At 37.4% G+C, this 26,889-nt stretch overlaps 1 protein-coding gene and 1 long non-coding RNA gene across 2 annotated transcripts in view; one reads left to right on the forward strand and one right to left on the reverse strand.

Moving 5' to 3' along the window:
- The window catches only part of LOC146003766 (transmembrane protease serine 9-like), a 51,898-nt gene extending 28,749 nt beyond the window's left edge, over nt 1-23,149 (reverse strand). The window contains exons 1-10 of the mRNA XM_083142177.1: nt 22,962-23,149; nt 19,849-19,906; nt 19,160-19,322; nt 17,607-17,806; nt 13,994-14,199; nt 12,955-13,018; nt 11,062-11,181; nt 6,742-6,881; nt 5,339-5,438; nt 932-1,082 (exon numbers count right to left, since the gene is read on the reverse strand). Of these exons, the coding sequence (XP_082998303.1) occupies nt 932-1,082; nt 5,339-5,438; nt 6,742-6,881; nt 11,062-11,181; nt 12,955-13,018; nt 13,994-14,199; nt 17,607-17,806; nt 19,160-19,322; nt 19,849-19,906; nt 22,962-23,024 (1,265 nt within the window). The 5' untranslated portion in view covers nt 23,025-23,149. The remainder of the gene's footprint in view (nt 1-931; nt 1,083-5,338; nt 5,439-6,741; nt 6,882-11,061; nt 11,182-12,954; nt 13,019-13,993; nt 14,200-17,606; nt 17,807-19,159; nt 19,323-19,848; nt 19,907-22,961) is intronic.
- The window catches only part of LOC146003333 (uncharacterized), a 399,672-nt gene that overhangs the window by 278,814 nt on the left and 93,969 nt on the right, over nt 1-26,889 (forward strand). Inside the window, exon 4 of the long non-coding RNA XR_014443821.1 lies at nt 26,158-26,199. This is a non-coding gene — a long non-coding RNA (uncharacterized LOC146003333). The remainder of the gene's footprint in view (nt 1-26,157; nt 26,200-26,889) is intronic.

The following is a 26,889-nucleotide window of genomic DNA, read 5'->3' on the forward strand; positions in this document are numbered from 1 at the left end:
TAAACATCAGCTTCATGTACGTTAATTCAAACAATATTGTATTTCATTTCTGTTAGACTTTTACTTTTGAATTGTCGGAATTTGTCTATCAAAATATGTTGTCATGCATCACCTAACCTACCTTACCGTAACCTAAATCTCACATACAACTCCGGATCCCATTGGCGTCGTATTTTTGAATTTTGTACAGTTATTAAGTAATAGTGTATGTATGACAAATAATTTTTTGAAAATATTAAGAGACCCGTTTTGAGAAAATGGTTACCAATGTTTTCTTTACACCACCTTCAATTGTTTTTTAGAGTTGTTTATTCCAGATTTTCATGTTATATTATAGATTTTTTCTCAGAGCTTCATAATATTTGGATATCGTCTGCATATGCACTGCCCTCATGTTTCTGTATCCTAGCTGTAACCTTTTGAATTTTTGTTACATTCTTTTCTGAAAAGGAAAGGACTGATTACACATCCTTGTTTCAAGTCTCTTGTTGTTTCAAACTCTTCTGTTTTAGTATTTCTTCTGGAAAACCTCTACACCTCAAGGTAGAACAGAACGGATTAAGTTAGTAAGTAAGTAAAAATTTTCAACCGACAATCTACTCCGAACTATAAAAAAAGAATTGTGTAAACGACTCCTGATTATCATTTTTGTCTTCGAGCACAATTTTAATACAGTGAAAAACTTCAAATATACGAAATATTTTCTGGTATATTCCGACCAGATGTCCGTATTTACAATGCCAGCCCCCGCCGAAAAAAATCCTACGTAGGCCGGTGCTCACGTGCACACACATATTTCCCCAGACTTCAAAAGATAAATTTTACTATCCGATTCGATTCCATAATATTTTATATTCCTTGTCTTTCTTTGCATTCATCCTCGAATAAATGCAGTCAAAATACTGTTGTGGCATAAACGAATACAACATACCCCTTGACACAACTTGCTGATGTGATGACAAGGTTGCTGGTGTAGATGCTACCAATGCACAAAACTTTGCTTTTCTTCTTGATCAACACCAGAAACGGATATTTGTTGGCTGTTTCGTATATGTTGGCTCCTGGTGCTGTGTCTGATCTAACTGAAAAATATGTACAGGTATGATATACATGGTTCTGCAACTGAACCTGACGGTTTTTAATTACAAATAAAAACAAAACTCTTTCAAGCAAGTCGATATAATAAGGTACCTGAGCCCAATATGGCCTACCTAAAGTTTGTAATTGTTTCTAATTGGTATACACTAAGAAAGGCAAAATTAATGGTAAGATTCAAAAGAGGGAACATTGTTGGAAATGTTCTCAAGATTGGAGCCAATTTAAAATTATAACATGGCTGGAAGGAAAATTTACCTTTAGGCGATATTGGGTACAGCCAACAGGTTCAATCACGTCATCCCGACAGTTTAAATGACATACTAACGTTTTCTGTTGAATTAACGATTTAACTACCCGGAAACAGCAAATAGGCCATTTTGGGTACTAGACCATATTGAATGCAGGTACCTTACATGTACTAGGGGAGAGCGGGGTCAATTGTAACACGGGGCAAATGTAACAATCGCTACTGTGCTGCTCCCGTGAGATATTTTTTAAAACTATTCAAAACTGTAGAAAGGAGAAGTCAGTTGGGAGTGACTCATCTGGCGGTGGTGCTAACGTAGTGATTGTTCCGGCTATTATTGGGAGTTTTTCAAATTTTCAACACGTAAGTAAAAACATAAGGTTCCTTTTTATTTTTTAATAGTGATTTCGCGATGTCGTCTGATCAAGGTTTGTATATATCATCGCAATACACAATATTTTATGTATTTGTTAAGATAGTTGTGATTAATTTCTGGTGTCGGGGTTAGTAGCTGCAAGCCAGCAAACAATATGGCGTCAGGATGGGGCAAATGTAACAAATGTAACCGGGGCAGTTGTAACACTGTTACAATTGCCCCTTATGCGTTTCTTATGTAAAATATGCACTTCCATTGTAATAACAAACATTGTTCAACCATCCTGAATTATTACATTCTGTATGTTTCAGAATGGTGAGAAACAGAAAAAGAACTACCGAACGAGGCCCTTCACAAGATAAGATGGAAGAAGCTGCAAAGTTAGTTTTGGAAAGCAATGTTTCAATCCGACACGCAGCAAAAGCGCACAATATTTGTCATGTGACATTGACCCGTTTTGTTAAGAAGAGACAAGAAAAATGGAATCCTGTAATGGGTTATAAACCACACAATAAAGTGTTGTCTGCCTACATGGAGACCCAGTTAACAGTATATAAAGACATGTGCAAATATATTTTATGGACTCACCCCAAAAGAAGTCAGACAGCTAGCCTACCAATATGCAAACCAAAATCAGTGTAAGTTTCCAGAGTCCTGGGCAGATCGTCAAATGGCTGGTGCAGACTGGTTTACCGCATTTATAAAGAAAAATCCTATTTTAGCAATAAGAACCCCAGAGTCAACATCCTTAGCGCATGCTATGAACTTTAATAAAGAGAATGTTAATTTTTTTTTGAAAACCTATCGAAGGTTTTGGAGCAATATCAATTCGAACCTCAAGACATCTACAATGTCGATGAAACAGGCATTACAGCCCCTAAGCCAGACAAGATAGTCGCACCAAAGGGAAGCAAGCAAGTTGGAGGAATCAATTCTCATGAGAGGGGCACCTTGGTAACGATGTGCTTAGCCGTTAATGCCATAGGCAACAGCATTCCACCCATGTTCATTTTTCCACGGAAGAATTTTCGGGATCATTTTCTCCAGAATGTTCCAATAGGAATCACAGGAGCAGCAAATAGTTCAGGGTGGATGCAGGCACCAGAGTTTTTACAATTTCTCGAACATTTTAGGAAGTATGCCAAGCCAAGTGTTGAGAGAAAGGTTTTGTTTATCCTGGACAACCGTGACTTGCATGTTCAACTTTCAGTCATAGACTTTTGCCGACAGAATGGAATTGTTCTCCTTTCTTTCCCTCCCCACACGTCGCACAAGCTCCAACCACTGGACAGAAGTGTTTATGGTCCGTTCAAAAAGTTTTTCAACACCTTTTCTCACGGATGGAGAAAAACCCATCCCGGTACTCGCATGACAATATACAACTTGCCAGGAATTGTTCGGGAATGTCTGCCATTAGCGATTACACCATCCAATGTTCAAGCAGGCTTCAAATGTACAGGAATATTCCCCTTCAACCGATGCATATTTCAAGAGCACGAATTTGCCCCTTCTAGCGTCACTGATAGGCCTGATTCTGCGGCACGAACAGAAACCCCCGACGAAGCACCTACTAATGATGACAATGAAGTTAATGAAACAGAACAATCAAGTAACTTGGAAGAAACTAGTTGTACCCAGAACAAAGAGCAATGCAACCTTTGCAATGAACCTCTTCCGTTCACCTCAACAGCTGTTTCTCTGGCTGACATTCGACCTCTGCCTCATGCAGAACCTAAAGAATCAGCAACTCGAAGGAAAAGAAAGAAAAGTGCTACATGGACAGATATACCTGAACTACTATACGAGAACTACTTATGGCACAGCAAAGATCGAGACAAGAAAACAGAAAAGGGAAAAGGAGACTGTTCGACAGAAGTGACAGTCGTCAATCAAAAAAGAAGAGAACTTCAAGCAGAAGCGCATGAAGGTGTCAGGAAAGCAGCTCTGAAGGCGACGAATGTTTTTGTTTAATTTGCCTTGAGAAGTGGTCCAATAGTGCATCTGGTGAGCAATGGTCACATGAGAAATGCATCAAAGGAGACAGCTTTTACATTTGTCATAACTGTCAGTCAGAATGATCAGATATATCTTTGTTAGAAACAGTGTTTGGGACCTCGTATGGTTCGATTAGCCTACTTATTAACAAAAGCACAGTTAGCTAATTCTTAATCATTGTGTAAGGGTACATGTTATTTCCAGCAAAAAAATAAATTGTATTTCTGGTAAATGTTAGTATGTTACATTTGCCCCTGTAGTGTGTTACATTTGCCCCCGAGCAAGGGTCAATTGTAACATTTGTCAGTTATTTTTAAAACATTAATTATGATTAGCCTATTATATATGGCGGGATTGTGACTCCATAATATCAATAACAACATTTTGTAGTGTTTCCATGCCGATTTTCACGCTGCAAAGATAAATAGTTTCATAGAAAATGCATCATTTGTCCAAATTGTTACAATTGACCCCGCTCTCCCCTACATCTCAAAGCACTTTAGGAAAATAGCATGAGTGGCAGTTTCATGCAGTTTCTTCACAAGAACAAATATATTTTTTTTAACTTTAGGATGAAATAGAGGGTTCCCTACATATAAATACCTTAAAGCTATTTTTTGTGAAGTGAATGTACTTATGTTATGCTACCAACATTCTTGAATGAATTTGTCGGAATTTTGATTTTTTATTATATGTGTGTAGTGTAGTACACAATTCCCATGCTGTGGAAGATATTTTATTCAGGAAATACTCGCAAGGATGTGTCTTTCTTCTGTGTAATAATATTTAAAAATTTACGTTTTTCCTCGATACTATTTTAATTCACCACGACAATCTTGTTTATTGTAAGATAAATATGCCGTACCATAAAATAATGCAACAGTGCAATTGAAATCAATTGCTATTTCTGAGTAACTATGTGAAACAATCGTTCATTACAGCACCTAGAGTAATATATAAAAAAAGCATGGCTCAGTAAGTACACACAATTTATTGTAGTACTAATAATCTGTTAAACTAATCTAATTTGAATTGGTAGAAACGTAACTATAATTTTTACATTCAGTTGTTTAATTTTTTGCTTTAGCTGCAAATAGACGAAAAATATGCTACTATTTTAATCTATTCATCAGAAAATTGCTACAATTCATGTCTTTAAAAGTTCAAAGTGATGAGATAAAATAATGTCAAAAAAGGTAGTTTACTCTGTCTTTTATTAATTAATTCTTCTTTATATCTTAAAATATTGAGAACTTCGTATCTCAACTGAAATGTAAATGGGGGGAATTTTCATATGCAGCTAAACAAATTGTCATTAATAGGTACACATCAATTCTATGTATTAATTTAGTCCATATGTAGACAAACAACATTTTTAGAGAATGTATTAAAAGTACCTATTTTGTATGGAGATATAAAAAATGTATTCAGCATAATGAATTTGTAATCGCGAATAATAACAATAATAATAATACTATACCAGTCAAACATAAAACATATCTCACTGATTATGTGCAGTTTATTCAACCGCCTACATATTTGAATCCAGTAGAGAACTTGATATGCATATCTAGTTTGTCACGTTGAAATGTTTTTTTTTTTTAAATCTAGGAATTACTTACGAGATGGAAATGCTCTGTGAAAGTAGTCTTGGTAAAGAATAAATGGTTCATATCCATGCAGTTTGTTAAACCTTCCAAAGTTGTTGCCTACGTGACCATACTGAAATCGGATACAAAAAATATCAACAGTTAAAAGTGCATTCATTAATTTCTTCTGTGTGTGGAAAAAGTTATTGTAGAAATGTAAATTGTTGACATGAAGCTCTATGTGGATAGAAACAGTGAAGACCCTAATTGTTGTTCTCCAAGCACGATTACCCTCTTGAGTATAGTTTCATGTAATTTGATATTGTACACAAATGTGTCAGATGAACTTTTCAAACTATTGACTTACGAGAAAAATGTGGTTTAACCTTATTTTACTTATTTCATGCACTCATGGACGTCCGGAAAGGACGGGGTCAAGGAGGGAGCACGGCCCCTGACTGTATATTGACTCTCAAGCTAAAATTATATATTTCACATAAATTCATTTCAGACGCAGTAATGTATGTAAAATTTTAGATGGGCGTTGCAAGATCGTGATAACTCCAGACTGAAGGAGTGTTGTTTGAGGAGGAAACACTGTTATGGAGACAAATATGAATTATTGCCCCACTTCCTTCCTCGCAGAGAGAAAATATCTTGCTTCACCCTTCCTGGAAAAAATCCTGCAGGCATTACAAACAACAGCGTAACTAACGAACAAGCATCTTAATATACCTTCCTATGTATAGAGTGGACTCAACGTACTCAATTTAGAAGTTCCAAAATAATTTATATCTCATTGTATAAGAAAAACGGTAATCAATATTCTTGTATCACATTATTACAAGCATTTATTTGCACTTAAATGTGGTTGTTGTAGGTTTTACACTGTAGATTTATATACTGTGTTAGTTTTTTTTTTATATTTAACTTTTCATAATACCCATGAACGGAATCAGTTTCTTGTACGTGGATTATCTTAATCTATATTGAAAGTTTTTGTTTATAAACCAAAGCAGTGCTTTTGTTCTTGCTGTACGCAACGATACACCATACCGGCACTTTCTTTCAGGTGATCGTTTATGGAGATAGCACAATATTTTGAGTAGTTCTTAGGTTGAACACAATAACAGTAACATACCAGTTTGAAGAGAACCGGAACTATTCTTCCCAGAAAGAAGCCCTGGTTCATCAGAAATTCATCACCAAGTAAAAAATATATTTGCAATATTTTTGTACATAAGGTTTGCTCTAAAAATTGTTACGCATGAAATGATAACCCAATTAGTTCTTCTTGAATTTACAACGAATAATTTAGCAAAAGGGTAATATTATGTGCGATGCCAGAAAAATCAAGATCCTGTATTAAATTACTTCCATTAGTCGTATTCACCCTTATCACTAGTACATCTCACGAAAGCACCATCTCCACGTACCTTAAATCCAGACGTGTGTATCGCTAAAATTAAAACCAGCACAGATAAACAAAATGAATTCATAGCTTCAAACCAAACACGTGGAATTTTAAGTAACGTCTGAATTAATGCAAATTCATATTTACTTAAGGAAAAAATCCCTTATCTCAACGGGACATTAATTGAACGGGGGAAATATCCGAGTGCAAGGGATACATGACTACAAGCCCTGTCGGAGAAGTTGGCTAAGAAAATTGCTTCGAAAAAGGACGGCGGTAAATAAATTTGTGTATGGTGTCGGATGGAAATGTGGTTCCGCTTGAAGGGATATGAATAATATTTCACGCATTACCATTGCAATAAATAATGAAAATTAAACATGAAAAGTAAATTACTATTGCAATAGCTTTGAAAGTTGAACACTTTTCCTTGTACTATTTACTTTCTACAAAACTTTTTAAAATTGATTTAATGTGCTTGACGGGTTAAACAAATTCTCGTTATTCCATTCTTTAAATGTCCAGTTGGTTTTCACGGCTGATTTTTCATAAGACATTAGATTCTCAAATATTCGACTTGATTGTCGAATAAATAATTTAGTATCCAATCAACGATGTTATAACTTGTTAATGGTGCGTCTAATGTGCAGAGTATCTAATGCTGATTGTCTGGAAAACTCGAATGGTCGAATATATGAAGAAAATTCAAGTAATACATAAATTACCAGGTGGTAGTTCGGATCTCACATCAGGCTGTAGGTCCGGTCCCGATTAGCCTATCTGTGCATAAAGTGGTAGATTTACAATAAAAACTCAAACTTAAACGAACATGTAATATTAGTTTCATGGAAAAAAAATATAAAGTAATCGTTTGTTAATTATTTTACATTTTATTATGTATTAATAATTTGGAAATAATTTTTCAGTTTTAGTAATTTCCCATACCCAAGCAATCTATGTAAAATTTTGATTACAATCCCAGCGATTTTTATTTGATCTAGGATTCGCACCATCCTGGTCCGGTCGAAGGTTCCACTCTTTTGCTGTGTCAAGTCCACCTTTCCTTAAAGTTAATCGGACCTTGCTATCCACGTGGTGTATTTCTAAAGTCTACCACAAAATCGAGCGTTTTCGCAGTGTCAAGTATGATCCTTTACAAATACTATACATCTTGTAGCTTCCGTAACTCTGAAGAAACATCTGCTTACAGATATTAAATTTCAACACATTTTGAAATGAAGGCAATAGTTTATTGATACAGACATTTTTATATTTTTTCTCGTAATTAATGTTACACTTTTCTGTGACTTAATGAAATACAGTTACAACACAGTTTCTGAAAATTTGCGGATCAATTTTGCGATAAGTATACAGGAAATCTTTCCTACAATATATACATTTATATCGCATTTAATTTTCAATCGTTCCACAGAACAAGATAATAAGAAAGTTCATATTTGTGTGTGATCATACTCTGTCGCTGGATTCTGTGGAGCAAGGACCCGCACAAAGAAGAAAAAAGGGAAGAAAATGCGAGTTGGAGGAACTTTGCAGTGCACGCTGCTGCAAACTGCTGGTAGCTGCACTCACTTCACTCCTCACGAGATCATTGGTCGAGCCCTCTCGAGTCACTATTTGCGCAGAGACTTGTTTTCGTTCACTTGCTCCAGAGATTCCCGCGATGCTTTCTCGGTTTCTAATAGAATTACACTTTTCTACATAACTTATCCAGACTTTCTAAGGGTGTATGAAATTGTAAAATTTAAAAGTGGTGTTGAATAAAATATGGAGAAATATTAAGATTTTTGGAAGCAACTTTTATGTAGAAAAAGTTTGACTTTCTAAACCGCGCGTCAGGCTAAGTTTGCAGCAGGTTTTATGTATCAATCCGCGCGAGAACTGAGCTTAGAATCTTCCGTGCCAGTCTTGCCTCAACCGCCGAACTGCTTACATCGCAGACACTGAGAAAATCCAAAGTATTGCCAACCGCACAACACGTCAAAACGCGCATGCATGTCAAGCGGAATTTATTTTTGTCTCCTGAAACATAACATTTCGGCGCATAAATTATTTAATATAAATGCGAAATATCTTCGAAACATGAGAGCATGTGTGTATATTTCGAGCACGCAAAAATAAAAATAAAGAAATATATTGTTACGGGCTGTTAATTTAATAACTAATTAACTCAATTAACTCAACTGAACTGAGCTTAGCAACGCAACAACGAAGAATCTCTCGCCTCACCTGCTGGGCGAATTAAACATTACATGAAATATAATACGGTCAGGATAAGTGCCTAACAGTCGGAGTTACCGAGAATAAACCTAGGAGGATTTGATTTTAAATACCTGAAATGACGTTACATAATACTACGGTGTTTCTGAATATACACATATATTAAAGCACAGATAAATACACATTACATCTTGCCCTCTTTCACTCGATCTCACATTCATTCTCTCATTCCATGGCATATTGCGACAATATGACAAATACAAAGGTTTGATTATTTACTACTTTGACCATACTTTTGCTATGTCTTGGCTACATTGCCTTTTACAATTTATCGTTTAGGATTTCAAGTATAAAGTGAATAATTGTGCCTTGTGCGAACCCCTTCTATCTTTTCTGAAGGTATAAATATATTTCATGAACTGTCGTTTGCGGCTAACATAAACTCTCATCTTGAACATTTGATTACTCCGCCGGAAAACAGATGTCTAGGGTTGCCATAGCACTGATTTAAGTTATGCAATGATTTGATTTACGCAGATTCGCGGTAGATAGTCGTCATCTTTCTCACACACGCACATGGTTGGATCTTACCTTCGCTGCATTCCCTCTGACCTGGGTTGGGTGAAAGTGGTCCTACAGTTTTGATATAAGTGAACAACGATAGGCCCTCTTGAATTTAATGACAAATTATTGTTTTTGGTTTCTGAAAGAATACATTTATGAAAAACTTGGTTACTTCGTTTGCAATACTTCCGTTACTTCAAGTTATACCAGCAAAAAAAGCATGGTTTGTTATTGGTGATGTATACAATCAGGTGCATTGTCTATAGCTATTACTCTGGTTTCAATTTATGAATAACTTCACTAAACCAGGATTCAAATCTTGGTTTGTCCATTTCTTGCTAATCACCCTTCCCTTTTTTGCACGGAACAGTAAATATGCGCCTTCAACAAAGACTTCCTTACCGCCAGTGGGTGAAACAATAAGCCTCCCCCTTTCTCGTCGGTTTCTTCAGCCCTGGCGGGGATTTTGCACGGTGGTATATAAAAAAGAGATTCAATGTACGCCCTCACCGAGTTAAAGCACGTCTGGTCCAAATAATAAACATGTTTCTTCGCACGGGGGTATCTTTTAATACCTTTTGTCGTCAAACAACAAACAATCGTTTCCTCTTCCTAAACTCAAACCCCAAATCACCCAACACTCGGGATACAGTTCGTGCGCACATTGACGGCAAATCACCTCACGCCCTGTTTTACTTTGATCTTGTTTCCGTAAGGAGGATTGTGCATTTTAAACAACTTGCTTGATTTGAAGAGCTTTTCCCTTCGGATGAAGCCCAGGAGATCTCGATTCAGCTATTCTCGCCGCTGTACAGCACGATTATTAATCACAATAAACATAGGGTTAAAATAGTGGGATGTGTAACACTGGTATCACGGATTCCACGCGCTCGCAACGTATTCAGTCTTGCTCGACTCGTACTTGGGCTTCAGCGATTCCTCAGCGAAATACAAACTCCAGTTGGTGAATCTGCGGATCAAAGTTCGTTTGCACAGCGATTGTAACCGATCAAGTACATACCTGCTAATGGATGTATTATTTTGTCTGTATATTACAAATTAAATAACTGTTTTCTTGCAAGTATGCAGTTGTGTTGGAATAGAACCCGTCTCAGTAGAACTATATTCTGCGCGCACGTTTGGATCTACATATGCGAAAACCTGCTGCAAAGTTAACTTGACGCTTGGCTTAGATAAGAGGACGATACACCTCCAGGTAGTAGGGCATAGAGTTATATTTTTGGGAACTGTATTTGATCCCAGGGAATTAGGGATTTTCCCTAAGATTAAGTTATCATATTTGCAATGATAATACGTAATTGAAAAAAAAACACTTCATATATTTTCTGTGTGCACATTTATTTTTGTTAAAGCAACCAATTTAGGTAAATCGATGTTTCCGAGTGTCCTTCTTATACATTATTTTGAGATTTTACATACTAGTGAATTACACTCAGTACATTGTACACTCAAACCTAAGGCAACTTGCAGTGCACTAATTGTCTGTTCTTTTTCACTGAGTGCATACTTAGGTCTTCTTACTCACTACACATTCGGGAATCTTCTATTTCTTTTCGAATCCAATCGAGGTAGTTCACTAACTTGGTGTAAACTCCAGGTTGACCTGACTTTGCACATCCGAGGCCAAATGAAATGATACCTGCAAAAGAACATAGGTGAAAGGATTGAATCAATGTGATATAGAGTAGTGAAATTTTTATTTTATTCTTATTATTTTTGGACAGAGTGTGTAAGAAGTATTATAATATGCACATGATCGGAATTATTGCATCTATGCTAGTTGTGGTCGAAATCAACGACTGGTGAGAATACCGGAGTCTTGGATTTCCAATACTGGCCAGCCGGATCCTGTGGCCGAGTGGTTAGCACATCGTGCTGCGACGCCAAGGGTCTCGGGTTTGAATCTCGCTCGGGCTTGGTTGTTTGTGAATGTCCATTCATCAATTTCATCACTCATCCCTATCTTCGCAAATTAGTCATGAGGAAACAAAACGCGAAGTAAAATAAACTTAATCAATTAATCAATCAATACTGGTCAGAGTAAAGCCCGCTTTAGACGGAAGAATTTCATTTTAAATTTTTGCTAGCATTTGCTATGTAAATGCTTCCAAAACTGTTATAGCAGACAGTACTTTACACGGAAGGATTTAATGTAACATTCCGGTTAGCTTTTGCGATTGCGATATATACAGCACAAAAGGCACGTCGAGTTACACCATCTATGGTGAGTGCACGACATTTGCAATTGAAACATATAACCATAGGCTATGAAGTATGTGGGTAAGCAGCGCCATTGATTTGTACATAACGTCGTTTTGTAGGAAACCTTTTTTCATCTTGGTTCAATAGTTATCATATTTTTAAAATGTGAAGTGATACATTGTTTACATCTCAGTCGGCCGCCATTACATCTGGACTCGTGACCTAGAGATCGCTTCTGATTGGTTATGCTATGAAAAATGCTTCGGAAATAGGATCGACCATATCTTTAAGAAATGCCATGAAACATGCCATGCCATAAGTTCTCTCACTTTGCACGGTAGCATTTTGGTCGTGGCATAAATGCTAAGAAAAATGCTAGTGAATATGCTTTCGTCTAAAGCGGGCCTAGTGTATTATAGCTTAATACGCTAGAAAAGGAAAGCTAGACAGAAGTAGGAAAAATAACGTGACAATTCATTGATCCTTAAGAAACTTGATTCCATTAAGCAATATTTCAACAAAAGTAAAGGATGATCTAGAAATGTGACAAGCAAATGGCAACCGACTTTCAGATAATTATTACACACCGTGTCCTCAGATTATTGAACGTTTTTGTAATACTACAGTTTCAGTAATATTGAACAGACAGACATGATATTACCATCGTGTGAAAGAGGGATGTTTGAAGCTTTGTACTGTCCTTAAATGTATTCTATGTGTGCTTCACAAGTGACACGGCAGATGTCCATGCAGTGATCCAATTCTCACCAAACCCTCTAAAGCATGTCTTGTGGAACTTTCGCGATGGCGGTGTTGATGCGCCTTTGCAATTCTGACAGTGCCTGTGCAAGTTGAACGTAAACATTGTCTTTGATGAAACACCAGAGGATAAATCGCTCACTGTGAGGTATGGGAGCGAATGGGAGCACTGGCTGGGCATCTGCCCTGCCACACGTTGGGAGCACGTCGAAGGTATTGAAGGTCTATGTAAAACTTCAAAATTTCCTCTTTAAAATGGTGCTAATATCATGTATTTCAGTTCATTATTGGTGAAAATATAATCTTATAAAATCGACCAATAAATTTGTGGACACTGTGTGGATTGTAATGTACGTCGTGAATAATAAAGGCATATTAAAAGAGGAAGAAGAATTAAAAGTTTATGCAAGTTGAAAATATCTTGGAGTACACTAGCGAGTAAACCACTTACCGATCAGTTCGTATTTTTTCCTTCTTCCTGGGATACGCATCATCAAAGGCCCTCCGCTGTCACCCTTGAAAGCAGACCAGGAGATTAATGTATGGCATCGGATCTCTCTTGAAAGTGATCATTAAAGCACTACTTAATTTCGGTAACAACGGAAACGAGTAAGTTTGTTATCCACATGTTGAATGCTAAAGTTTGTAGAACTTTCACTGGGTAATAACTTCCAGCTTTTGATTTTGAGATCCATTGATTTAATTAATTCGCCACATGGTGTTATCAACTTACTTTAAATAATAATTAATATTGAGAAACTGTGCTAGTGTACTTTCTATTGAATCCAACTAAGTTCGTAAACAAATATTTTCAGTCATTTTATCACAGCAAGAAGATTTCTAAGATCTAAATACCATTGATTTTATACATTTTGTAGCTTAGCACTGCTATGTTATTATACCGTATGAAATAATTTCATTATTTATGAAATTGGAAAGGTTGGAAAAGGACAGGTCATAAAAAGACAAGTTGCAAACGAGGGTCGCAAAATGACGGGTTGCAAAAGAACACGACGGAAAAAGACAGGTCACAAAAGAACAGGTCGCCAAAGAACAGATCGCAAAAGGAGAGGTTTCAAAGGACAGGTCACAAAAATAACGCAAAACAAAGATCTGCAAAAATACTTGGTTCACTGCCTTCTCTGTTCCCTGTCTTTCAGATTTCGTGCTAAATTATCTCTGCCATTGAAGTATCTGAATTTTGGTGGGCATTAAATCAACACTGTACTATATGCGTGTGGCGGAATGTGGGGAGGGATATACGCGATGCTTCAAGGCATCACGTACCTTATTTATTTTCTATTTCTGTTCGAATACTAAGTGGAGTTTATTTCTGTTGTTAACAATAAAAAGTTACAAGCTTTCTGCGTTTTTGTAGCTACAAATAAACAATGTAAATTTCCAGGGTGGAAGGCGAGACTCCTTCCCGACGCTCATGAACCACTATGAATATTGCTTACAGCCGATAGTTCTAATACATTCACCCTTACCTGACAGGCATCTTTCCCTCCGCTCTCATAACCGGCGCACATCATGTTGTCTGTGATTTCGTGAGGGTAGTAAACCGTGTTCTTGCGACAGTAGTCTGTGCTGAGAATCGGCAGATCCACGGTCATCAGGAAGTTGGATGTGTTCCCGTCTGGTTTGGTGTAGCCCCACCCGGCCACGGTCGCCGTCTCACCCTCGTAGTCCACCCCTGCGGGAAAGACACATACTGTATACTCTCTCGCCGGCGTCGGCCCCCGTGTCGGAGTGGTTAGCACATCGCGCTACGACGCCAGAGGTCCCGGGTTCGAATCCTGTCCTGGGCATTAATGTTTGTGAGTGCCCATTCATAATATCATCACTCCTTCCCATCTTCGCAAATTAGCCAAAAAGCGAAGCACAAATCAATCAATCGATATATACTCTGTCCCCGGAATCTGTGGACCGAGGCCGAGCATAGCGTCAGAGAAGGGGGTTAGGGAATCGTGGGGGCAGAGCGAAGCAGTACACGCTGCTGCGAAGGCTGGTAACTGACCTGACTCTGACCTGACTTTTAAACAACATGTCTCACATGTGATTAACAACGTATAAAACGCTAGGTTTTGTTACAAGAAGTACAAAGAACTTTAAAGATATTGACTGTATATTGACTGTATTAAAACCATACAGAAAGTATAGTGAGAAGTAAACTTGAGTATGCGTCTATTATATGCAAATAGTCTGGAAATAATTCACAAAAGGTTTGTGAGATATTTATATTTAAAAAAATATAATAGACCACCACAAATGACAACGCCCTACCAAGACCTATCTCAGGAATTCAATTTCGAAACTCTTAGTAATAGGCGAAAATTGTTAGATCAATTGTTCCTGTACCAGAAGCGCAACCACGAATTTTTGTGGAGGGGCAAATACCAGGATAAACGTACCAATAATAATAATAATTTATAATAATAATTTTTATAATAATAATAATAACATTATTGTTATTATTGATTTGCTTTATTTTACTTCGCTTATTGTGCCACTTTTGGCTAGTTTGCGAAGATGGGAACGAGTGATGAGATGAAATTTATGAATGCACACTCACAAACATCCATGGACACTAAATTGTGTACATATTCATATTATATACAACATATGTTATTTAGATACATTACACAACCTATTCATCCATCTCACAATAAACCTACAGCAAAAATTATATAAATTGTCTCTCAAATGTGCACGCTCCCTTTCCTCAAAACAATTGTTCATGCATTTAAAACTAAATCAATCAAGATACAAGTCTTATTTCTCCGTCTGGTAATGCGAGCAAGAAAATTTTTGTATCCATTTTTTTTTTTTTTTTTTTTTTTTTTTGCAGACTGAAATCAATATTGATTTAATAGGGTGCAAATAATTTCAGGGACGCCAATGCATTCTCTCTTTTACAACTTTTGTGCCTCCCCGGTGGTGTAGTGGTAACATCGTCGCCTTGTGAAAAAAGGGGTCCAGGGTTCGATACCCGGTGGAGGCATATGACACAGTAGTTCGGATCCCACTTTAAACTGTAGGTCCAGTTCCGATTAGCCTTTTTGTGCGTAAAATGGACTTAAAACCACAAATCAATCAATCAATTTTACAACTTATTTTCATTTATATAGTTCGGCGCCCAGAGTCGACTCCCGCCGTCCCCTAACTACAGTCCGAAACTTGATAAAACTAAGAAAAGCAGATAATTCGAGTAAGAAAATTTTACGAAAAGTATTTTTATTTGCATAAAATTTGAAGTTGTGGGCGGCAATTGTCCCCTGCAGGCACACTTGGCCATCAATGTTTGCCCCCTCTTGTCCCCCTAGAACTCATTTCCATCCAAGGTTGGGGGGTGGCAATGTCCCCCCTGCTAACCCTGTGGTTGCGCCACTGTCCTGTACAAAACAATAAACGGCATATTAGATAATAGTTTATTTCTTGGACAACTTCAGTTTAATTTCATCCCCAAAATTCCAAAAACCCATAAATTTAAGAGCTGGCCGATTAATAGAATTTGTGATATTTATAATGAAATTATGATTAATAATCATTCCATAGATTTTTCAATGCCATTCTTGGCTTACAAGAAAACATTAGAGTCAATTCTGAATGTACGAGTATGTGATAGTTAATACATAATAATTGTATTTATAATCACGATTATATAATTATTATTGTTTCTTTGTTTTAATAATAAACTGTTCTGTATGTCTATACTTACGTAATGAATACAATTTGTGACTGGATTGCATGATTATCTATTGTAATTGTAGTTGTATTGTAATTCTGTAATGACTACTCATTATTATTATTATTATTATGGTGTACTACTTCTGTCATTGGAGGATATACCTCTGTTGAAGGCAATAACAAATAAATAAATAAGCTGGAGTCGCTTTCTCCCCTCCACACAATCCCGTTCCCTCTCATGTGTTCAGTGGTGGAGCCATCTCGCGTCACTACTTGCGCAGAGACTTGTTTTCGTTCACTTGCTCCAGAGATACCCGGGACAGAGTATAGAAGATTTAATAAAGATTATTCTAATGTATTAATTGAAATTTTTGGAATGTTATGAGGACGATTTTTCAAAGTTAGTGAATTCCTACCTGAACGTATTTCTTCAATCGTTTTAGAGTACATTAATTTCAGACTTACGTTAGGTCTCAATTAGAAAACATAATTTGCAGACTGTCTTTCCAAAGTAAAATGTGCTATTTGTTTCCAAACTTTAAAGAACTAAGCTTTAAATTGTAGTAATGACTTGTGGCGAGATTCGACATCAAAACAGTATATTCTGGTTTTGTGACTTATTCAGTGGAAAATTCTTAGATATATCTGATTTTCTGAATGATAAGCAGCTGGCACCCTGGGCTGAGTGGTTAGCACATCACCTTACGATGCCCAGGGTTCAGTATTTAAATCCCGGCTTGGGTCTCGGATTCAGTTCAGTTCTTTTGTAACAGGGTGTTTTCACTGTTGGGATGGAATCTTGCGTTTGTTGGGACTTTCTTCCCCAGGCTCTGGGCCAGGCGATTTTCTTATGCAGGGTGTCCACAAAGGAAGTGTAAAATTTCGGATTTTAATAGAAATAAAACTACAAGTAAGAATCAAGAAATTATATTTCTACAACACATACCAATTGTGGAAGTTTTATGTAACATGATCAGATACTTTCTAATGTGGATACAACGTATCTGTTAGTAATACAACTAGCGCTGCCCCTCGCCAGAGTCTTGAACTAGCGCAATGTTGCCAGTCTACGAAGAAACTTCCACAGTTAGCAACCATTTTCTCATGGCAAACTATATCCTATATATTGCCATTTTATTTTTACTTCACACTGAAGTTGCATACCGCATTTGTGAACACCCGGTATGGAATCTCTGGCGCAAGTGATCGAAAACAAGTCTGCGCAAGTGGTGACTCGAGAGGGCTCGACCAATAAACCTGTAAGTGGGGAAGTCGGTGCAGCTACCAGCCATTTTCGACAGTGCTGCTTTACTCCGCCCACTCACTTTCTCCCCTTCCCTTCCGTTACGCGCGGTTTTGCTCCCAGCACAACCGGGTGGTGAAAAGCAAATTGTGAAGGAGGGAACAGCATGCCTTGCTTGGCGAGGCAGACGGGACGAACGTGGGTGTTGAAGTAGACCGGCCGCTTGAACTCGATGAGCGCTATGTCGTTGTTGTAGGACACGGCTTCGTACTCGTCGTGGGTGGCAAGTCTCTTGGCGGCCATCGTCACTCCGTCCGTCTCGTTCAGGTCGTGGACCCCCAGACGCACCCGGATGTCCTCTGCCTCCACGCTGAAATGAAACGGAGATTACAATGACATGCAGCGTGTCCCAAAGCGATTATCGGGGTTTCAAGTAGTTGGTATATTGCAACAGACGAAGGTGACTGTATGCAGCGTACATGTACGATAAGAACGACCGTGGAAGTTTGGTACCCTGTCATTTTGTTTCCCATCAGTCAAAGCCGCGTAGGTGTAATACAAGATGTCGACTCAAATGTAGAAGTCCTTTTGTGTCGGTGAATTTGCAAGATGTGGTTCTGCTGTTTCAGTTCAGCGATTTGGAAGTGATCATCCGTCCGATAACAACATTCGTCGATGATTTAATAAGTTCCAAAATAAGTTACAAACAATTGAATCTGTCTGCAATGGAAAACATTCTGGAAGTCCAAGTGTGTCGAGTAACATTGGACTACCGGATGGATGTGTGTCGTGTCTCGAAAGGTGCTCACATTGAACATTATAAAGTACACTATGCAAACTTGTTGAGTTGACGTTTACTCCCACGTATCCTTTGTCCTTCAACTGCTCTTATAAGGGAAATTAAACGACTCTCAAATCCTGATAATCATTTTGGGACACGCTGTATTTGATATTTGTCAAAGGTACCATCAAGCAGCATTCGCCTAGAGAGACATGCACAAGCTTACTGAATCTCCAAAATCCAAAATGCAACCCTGTTACTTTAACCAGTCGCAGCATTGTTCTCTTGTTTTATTTGGTGATTCATTACTTTTTACACAGTGATTTTATCTAGTTTTATAATAATTAACATAATCATTACTGTATGATTATATATTAATAATAAACATAATGCAAAAGTGTAGACGATTAGGAGTTTTTTAAAGAACTGGAAAATGTAGGTAATTGTACTAATTTTTATTAATTGTGAGCAAAATTTGATCAGAAAACTTGTATGAGTACTGGACCACCCAATAACACCGCACGTAGAGGACCTATAACTAGTGCTGTGCGATATTTCAATATATCGATATCGAGTCGCTATTTTAAAAATATCGAAACCTCGATATCATAAAAGTATCGACGTCGATATTCGATATATGTCGATATCGATATTCGATATGTCGATATCGATATTCGATATTGATATTATAGACGTATGGTGGTGTTGCATTTCTTACGTACAAGTTAAGTCAAGCATATAGATGTATCGGTACTGTCGCAATCGTCGATATCGGTATCGTCGATATTTCCGATATTCGATATGTCGACTCGATATCGAAAAATCGATTTAGCACAGCCTTAACTATAACGACAATCTCTTCAATGATCCGACTCACGTGCGACTGTTTCGGTGGTAAGAAAATCAGGTTGTGGTGACAATAGTGAGAATAAGTTCGCCTACCCCTTTAAGCAATGCGCCCCTGTAACGACGTATCTGTCGCTGATGAGGGTGGACCCACAGGCGGGGCGGTTCTTTATGACGATGAGACCCAGCCACGGGAACTGGTCAGCCACGGCCTCTGTGCCTGCCACGATCTTCATGTCTTCCTTGGAGAGACCGCATTCTGAAAAAAGAAAATGTATTCACCAATCAATCCAATACAACTGGTGTGCGTGGAGGTGACCGTATCAAGGAGACATGATTTCTTTCAGCTGTTAGTCTTAAAGTTCAGTACAGGGTGTCTGGAAAGTAACTCCCCATTGAAAAATACTTGTAACTTTCGTAAATAGCACCGCATTTGCATGAAACAAAATGTATTTGTGATCCCTGAAGTGGTAGAATTTAATTGCTAATTTGTGCTTTCTCTTTACATTTTAGATATCGATAGACTATAACGAACAAGCCCATTTATGAAGTTGGATATACAGGAGAGAAATGCACTATTACATCTTTGAGAAATTGTAGACAATATTTAAATAATTACTGCACTGCATGCTTGCTAATTACGCATACACCTCGTAAAGAAAAAAATAAATAAAAGTTGGAAGAACTAGTATGAATCCTTGCAAGGCTAGTGTGATAAATTATTAATTAATGACAAAATGAAAATCTGAATAACTCGCTCGAAGTCTATCTTCTAGTTAACTTACCACAGTTTATTGTGTCATTACCAGCATCATGAAAATATTCCTGGCTGGTATCATCAAACTGTAAATGCAACATTTTTAATCAGGGACGAATCATTTATGTTGTGAAAGCAAAATCCGTTGAAAAAATTGCTTCAGGTAGAAAATTTCTGAACATAATTTCTCTGAAGTACTAGCAATAGTAGTCGAACTAATATGTCGTTGTTAATTGAAATTAAATTGTCAGTGTATCTTAATTTAAGTTTGTACTTAAATAATTTAATACAACCATAATGTTATTAAACGTGATTTTTTTTAATACTGCTTATTATTAGAGACCGGATTTTAAAGGGAAAAAATTTCCTCTAAAAAGGACAAAAAGGGAAATTTTTTGCCAAGATAAAGGGGAAAAGAATTTAAGTTTTTTTTGCACTGCACTAAAGATACTATTTTAAATGAAAGTGCAATATACAGAATTGGGTATTAATGTATCTCTGCTTTCGTTTAAAATAATATTTTAGTGGAGTGCGGAAATAAACTATAGTCCTTTCTCATTTCCTTTTTTTGAAGGTAAAGTACAGCTTTTCGATGAAATCTTCCTTGCAAATGCTTACCGCATTCCATAGCTTGCTGCCACTTGTACCTGGCTCCGCCATTTCACTGACACTCAATACTGTCGTCACTGTCACACAGTTAAGTTAAAACTCTTCTAAAAACTTCACAATAAAAGTCTAAATCTAGCAGATAAGTTCACTTTCAACACAACAGGCGGGCCCTCCCCGATGGCGCAGTGGGAGCGTCGTTGCCTTGTAACAAAGGGATACCCGATGGAGGCCCACAGTGGTTCGAATCCCACCTTAAACTGTAGGTCCAGCCCCTATTAACCTTACTGTGCATAAAGTGGACACCAACTCGATCAATCAATCAATCAACACAACAGGCGTGCCGCTTACAAAGTGCGTTTGTTGCTGCGTAAGCCCAGATCGCATTGTTTCAACAATCGCTGCAACGTACTGTCATGGAGGGAAGGGAAGGTAAGAGGCGCTTGTTCGTTATTTAACTCTAAACTGCACCAAATTGACAGTTGTTGAATGTTTTTTCACGAAAGAAAACAGTCGTACAAAATACTTGATATATTGTCAATAAAGGGACCAAGGAAGATGTTGTACAAAATGGTGGAAAAAGGAATATAGGCTAAAAACTAGTCAATAAAGGGACCAGAAAGAAAAATGTTTTAAAAAAGGGGAAAAAAAGGGAATGGAAAATAATTGTCAACACTGTTGTTATTTATTCCATGATTCGTGTTGAAAAATTAAAAAAAGGACGTTCCTTTAAAATTCGGTCTCCACTTATTAGAGTCTACAGGTAAAGTAGCCAAAATCAAGTGTTCGGTATTAATTTTCCTTTACGCTAACGTTATATGGATGTGCATGTGCAGGAATAGCAGACAACTGGGATTGCCATGTGAAAGTGGTAGCTAATAGAAATGGCGGATAATTCAAGATGGTGGATGTTGACTTTTTAAAACCGACTATACCTCTGATAGAAATAACAGAATCCAAATTTTCTTCTTTAAATTAAAGCTTAACATGTGGGCTACATTCAGTAGCGTACGCAGGATTTCATCAAGGGGGGTGTTATTTCGAAAACTTTCTACAAATTCACATTACCATTGTTTTATTATACTTTAATTAATTAATAATGATAATAAATTAATTAATAATTCTTAAAATTAATTAATTAATTCGTTTAATTACTACTAATAATTACTACTAATGCAGCTGCTATTTATGAAAGAAATAGAACAAAATTACATTTCTTTTGTTTCAAAATAATTGTCTAGTCAACGGTTATTTGTATATGATAAGTGAGACATTTTAAGTGTGAAGAAAATCCATAAAAACAAGCAAATATATTAAATTTATTGAAATAATCGAAATATGAAACTCATTCAAGGAGCCGCGCTGGTCTAGTCTGACAACTTCGTGGGATATCCGGGTTCCATTCCCGGAATTGGTTGGAATTTATCCAGCCTTGTCTCCGCACCCAGCCTCATAGCAATGGGTACCTGAGAGCAACCTTGGGGGATGAAGGCTGCCGGAGCATGGTGCTGATCACATCACCTGCAAAATAGTTCGAGATCGAGAATCTTTGGGGCCCACCACACCACTATGTGAGCCTTCATGGCACGGTGCTATATGCACGGGGGAATTTACATTACCTTTACCTATGGAAGTCACCCAGGATGATTATGACGCGCGAGAATACATGTTGCTAAATTCCACTGAGTCTACGTTTTCGTTGAAAAGTAAGTTTATAGACATTCCAACACATTTATCACTTCTAGGTGATTCACAAAGCACTTCTTCAACATTATTTAATGATGTGGATGTAGACTCAGCATCACTTGAGAGTTCACAAGGGGATGTGAAATCAGTACCGGGAAGAACGTTTGCAATAAGGACGAAGCAAGGAATTTTCACAATTCTCGCGAGAGTCACTGCGCGACTTTTTGCAAAAGAAATTGCAAAATTGAACTTTGCGGCCGCTTAGATTGTGTTTGGAATGTTGTGTTTTTCTTCATGCTGCATGGGAATAATAATTCAAATTATTATTATTATTATTATTATTATTACTGTCGCAGATCTTTGACTGTGACAAATTAGCCATTTTTAATTTTTTTCTACAGCATTTTCCATAATATTTCAAAAGCTCAAGGGGGGGGGTTTAAACCCGGTAACCCCCCCTTGCGTACGCCACTGGCTACATTAAATAGTATCTAAGGTTTCTCGATGTAATCTGGGGAACCAATAATTTAGTAAATCAATGACTTTTTTTTAAAAAAAAATCATATTTGTTACTAATAATGTTATGTTTATCAGGAATGTAACAATAACCTAGACATATAAGAAAATGTTTCGAACAAATATTTTAGCTTAAACGCTTATCTTTAATTTTACGTATTACACGTGTTGGTTTCACGTTAAAATTCATATAAAATTAATACATTATGTAATGCGTGCAGCAAATGACAGTAGCCTGATGTGTCTTTAGTTTTGAACAATATATATTATTATTGTTGAAAATTTAAAAATCTACGTGAAGCACAAAATATGTTTACGATTATTTGTACATACCTGATAATCTTCATAAGCCATAACAAATGTAACCAAGAGAATAGAAGTACAAGTTATCATCATCCCCGAAACTAAACGAATAGGGAAGAGTTATCAAACAATTTTGTGAGATCTCTTTTGTTCTTGGCTTCTAATCTTACAGAAACTCATTTCTTTCAAGAACATTGTTTCTTGTTGCTAATACTAACACTAAAATCTGACTTCTCCAATATGTGTTGCCATTATTTCAATATTAACAAATAATAAATTTTTATGGCCTTTTTTACGCGATTAAATAAAACGTTCCTGCAGGTAGATTCTTGGCGTTTATACATATTTATTCCAGATATGACGAAATTTCAATACGTTAATGTTTCATAACATAATAAAGTATGTGCACCAACCTTCATCTTCCTCGGAGCATTTCGTAGAAACGCGCGTATATATTTGATCTTTATAGATATTTATAAGATTGAAACATTAATCAGTAAAAGTATTTATGATCATGAAAGGGTACATAAAAATATAACACCGTGCCACTTAGCATTCTGAACTGATAATTATTTATAGATTTATGAAATACTAATCAATATTCAAGTTTCAGTGTTCTTGGAAGCATTTTTGTTGAATAAAATTAAATGTTTATCTCTTTGGAAGTTTTACTGTCTCCCCGATTACGTTGTGGTATCATGGTCGCCTTGCAATCAAGGGATTCTGGGTTCAATAATCCCGGCTTAAAGTGAGATCCGAACCACTATGTGCCTCCACCGAGTATTTAACCCGGGACCTCTTGATTACAAGGCGACGACTCTACCACTGCGCCATCGGGGAGGCTCCCTGCTGCAAGGAAATGACGTTCAACCAAGTAGACGTGAAGCGGTGTTCAAGTTCAGAAGATTCAACAAATGGCTGTCTGCTGCTTTAAACGTTATTTTGATTGGTTAGCACGCACCGCCTGACACACCACACACTACACCAAATACACGACTTGACACTAAATCAACGAAGCACACGAGTCAGTGTTGCACCGTGTAACCAACTAGACGCGGGAGTACAAACAGTCAAAAAGTGCAGTGAACCAGACGATGCTAGTGGTTCGGATACCACTTTAGACTGTAGGTCCAGTCTCGTTTGGCCTATCTGCGCATAAAGTGGACTTAAAACTAAAACTCAAACCCTATGGAAGGTTTACTTTATTGTCAAGAGATGAAGCCTGTCCATAATCTTGGGGAATTATAGAAGCAGGTGGCGAGTTGTAACATGCTACATTCAGAAGTGGCTTCGAGATGGTTCATACATGTGCCTCTTTTTTCTCCGCACTGTTGCCTGGCGTCATGCTTTGGGCTCCTGCTACGGGACGCATGCAGGTTCGTCTCTCGTGGAGGAAGCTTAACAACTTTTCTCCCGAGATTTCGGCCTGTGTATGGGACCAGTGGTCACCCAGCATTGCGAGGAAATTGGGGATCTACGAATGAGTAGCGTAATTCGGTTATGAAAACCTACAACAGTGACTGGGGGTTCGTCGTGCAGACAACACGCCACCCCTCCTCGGCAGGTAGACCAGGGGCCCCCAATGGGCTGTTGCACCACGGGTTATTGTGCTTCTTTTTGCCTGATTAGTCTATCGACAGAGACACATTAAACGCAGATTGGCTAGATGTCTCACCGTTTCTCCCCACTCTCCTCTTTCGTAGTACACAACATACACCTTTGGAATGCCGTGAAGCAGTTTTCTCTTCTTTTAAGTTCCTATTGATAGGTCCTTTCGGCTTCGTCACACACATAGATCTCATCGATCAATATGATTAGGGGACGGATTTTAGGGTGCAGTACTTTTAAAAAAATATAGCTGTTTTCATACCGAATGTTTGAGATATGTAGTTTAGGACACGAAATCAAGTAAAATGAATACATTTTATTGCACCTTTTTGTGATGTTTCGTAACCTTTTTCTTTCATGTTTTCTTGAAAAATTGGACAGAAAAAGAAATCATTTTCACTTTTCTTGAGCAGCTACATAAAATCCTATTCTCCTAAGTCTCATTTTGTAGAGCAAAACGAGAGCTATAAAATGGTATAATATAATCATTGCAGCCCCAATAGTTCTCAGAATAATGTACCAAACCTGGGAGAGAAAACACAAACTTCAACAAAACCTATTCGGCAAAACGACTGTTCTCTCTGCGGTCCGCGCGCATTATATACAGAAGGCGCAGAAAGAGAGAGCATCGAATAAAGGCATTTTATCAGAACCTTTTTTTGCACCTTTTTTAAAACATTTTCAGAACCTTTTTTTTCCATTTCCTGACCATAATTTTGCACCTTAAATTCCTTTCCCTAATTATGATAATTGACAATAAGGAAGTATGTACCTGTAGATCGAGTGTTCTATATTATTTTGGTTATTATACATCATTTTTCTCCCTCCTGGGTTAATCGTAGCGATGGGAATGAAGGGGGAACACACGAAATGGCGATGGGACAAATAATAATATGTTGTTTAATATTCTTACTTCTAAAATACCTTAAGTGTTACTGTTAAAAAACATTTTTATTGTATATATGTGTTTTTTTATTACCTACATAATGACATCAAAATAACAGTTATGCAGCAGTAACTTCAATTGATTCCTGTCGATAATAAATCCAACTCTTTTAAAGACAAATAGCCACGCACTCTGATTGAATCCCAATTTAGGTTCAGTCCCGATTAGCCTTTTTTTATTTGTTGCTTTAAGAACACGTATGTTCCATTTGAATTGGTGTTTTAAGTCCACTTTGTGCACAGTAAGGCTAATGAGGACCGGACCTACAGTTTAAAGTGGAATCCGAACCACTGTGCAATGTGTCTCCACCGGGTATCCAACCCGGGACTCCTTGATTACAAGGCGACAACGCTACCACGCCATCGGGGAGGCCCTAATTAGCCTTTCTGTCGATGAAGTGGACATAAAAATAAACTCAAACCAATTGCCACGCTTATGTAACCAGAAATAAGGTTTTAGCGTTAATCAAGGGTTCCACTCGGCCCTTAAGCCGCCCCTGACGCCATTAATCATTTATGGTTAATTCATGGTTTGTTGACAGAACCAACAAAGGAAACTTGTTGTCCGAATAACTCTAGCCTGTCAGTTTGAAGCAGTAATTCGCATAAATTGTCTTTTATTTTAATGATATTTACAGAACTCATGTTTATTAGTGATTTTTTTTATTTCCAGGGTATCAGAAGTGTCTTGGAGTCGGTGAATCAGAGATCCGCAGTAAGTAACAATTAATATTTAAATATTAAAATTTCCATGTGACTCTACTATTTCAGTATTCCAAAATTACAATATTTCTCTTACGCAAGTACAGTGCGTTCGTTTTGGCTCTGGGCCGAGATAGCGTGTGACACGGCGTGGCATGGCGTAGATGTCGGCATTTTCCTCCCGTAACGTCTCGCTTATTACCGCACATATCTTTAGCATGCAGACAATTATTTTTATATTGCATAACGAGTACTAGCCTCTGTTATAAGAGTTGTTCAAAGTTGTTCACGCGCTATCTCGGCCTAGAGTCAAAACGAACGCACTGTATAATTTATACCTAATGTGGACAGAATAATGAGCGTTTCAACTTCATAAATCCTCAGTTAATCCACAGGTTTTCTAAGATTTCAATTTCTTTGACATATGTTGCTTGTTCACGTAGTTGTCCACTTCGACCAACAGATGTCAACCGTAACTGAAGCTTTGATTGACATCTATCAGCACAGAGAGGTACTACATGAACAAGCACGTCTCTTTTTAGTTTTCATTGCTTGATGCATGGCCGGTGTTAATGGTGGAATATCTATTTATTTAACAAATAATTCCTAACGTAGGAATCGTCATGTTTATTTTACATTGGAATGTATTATGAGGCGAGTATATCCGAATAGAGCAAAATTATGTATTCGTAGGAAGCACGAA

Source organism: Lepisma saccharinum, chromosome 20, assembly GCF_977018435.1.
Source record: "Lepisma saccharinum chromosome 20, izLepSacc3.1, whole genome shotgun sequence".
Taxonomy (NCBI): domain Eukaryota; kingdom Metazoa; phylum Arthropoda; class Insecta; order Zygentoma; family Lepismatidae; genus Lepisma; species Lepisma saccharinum.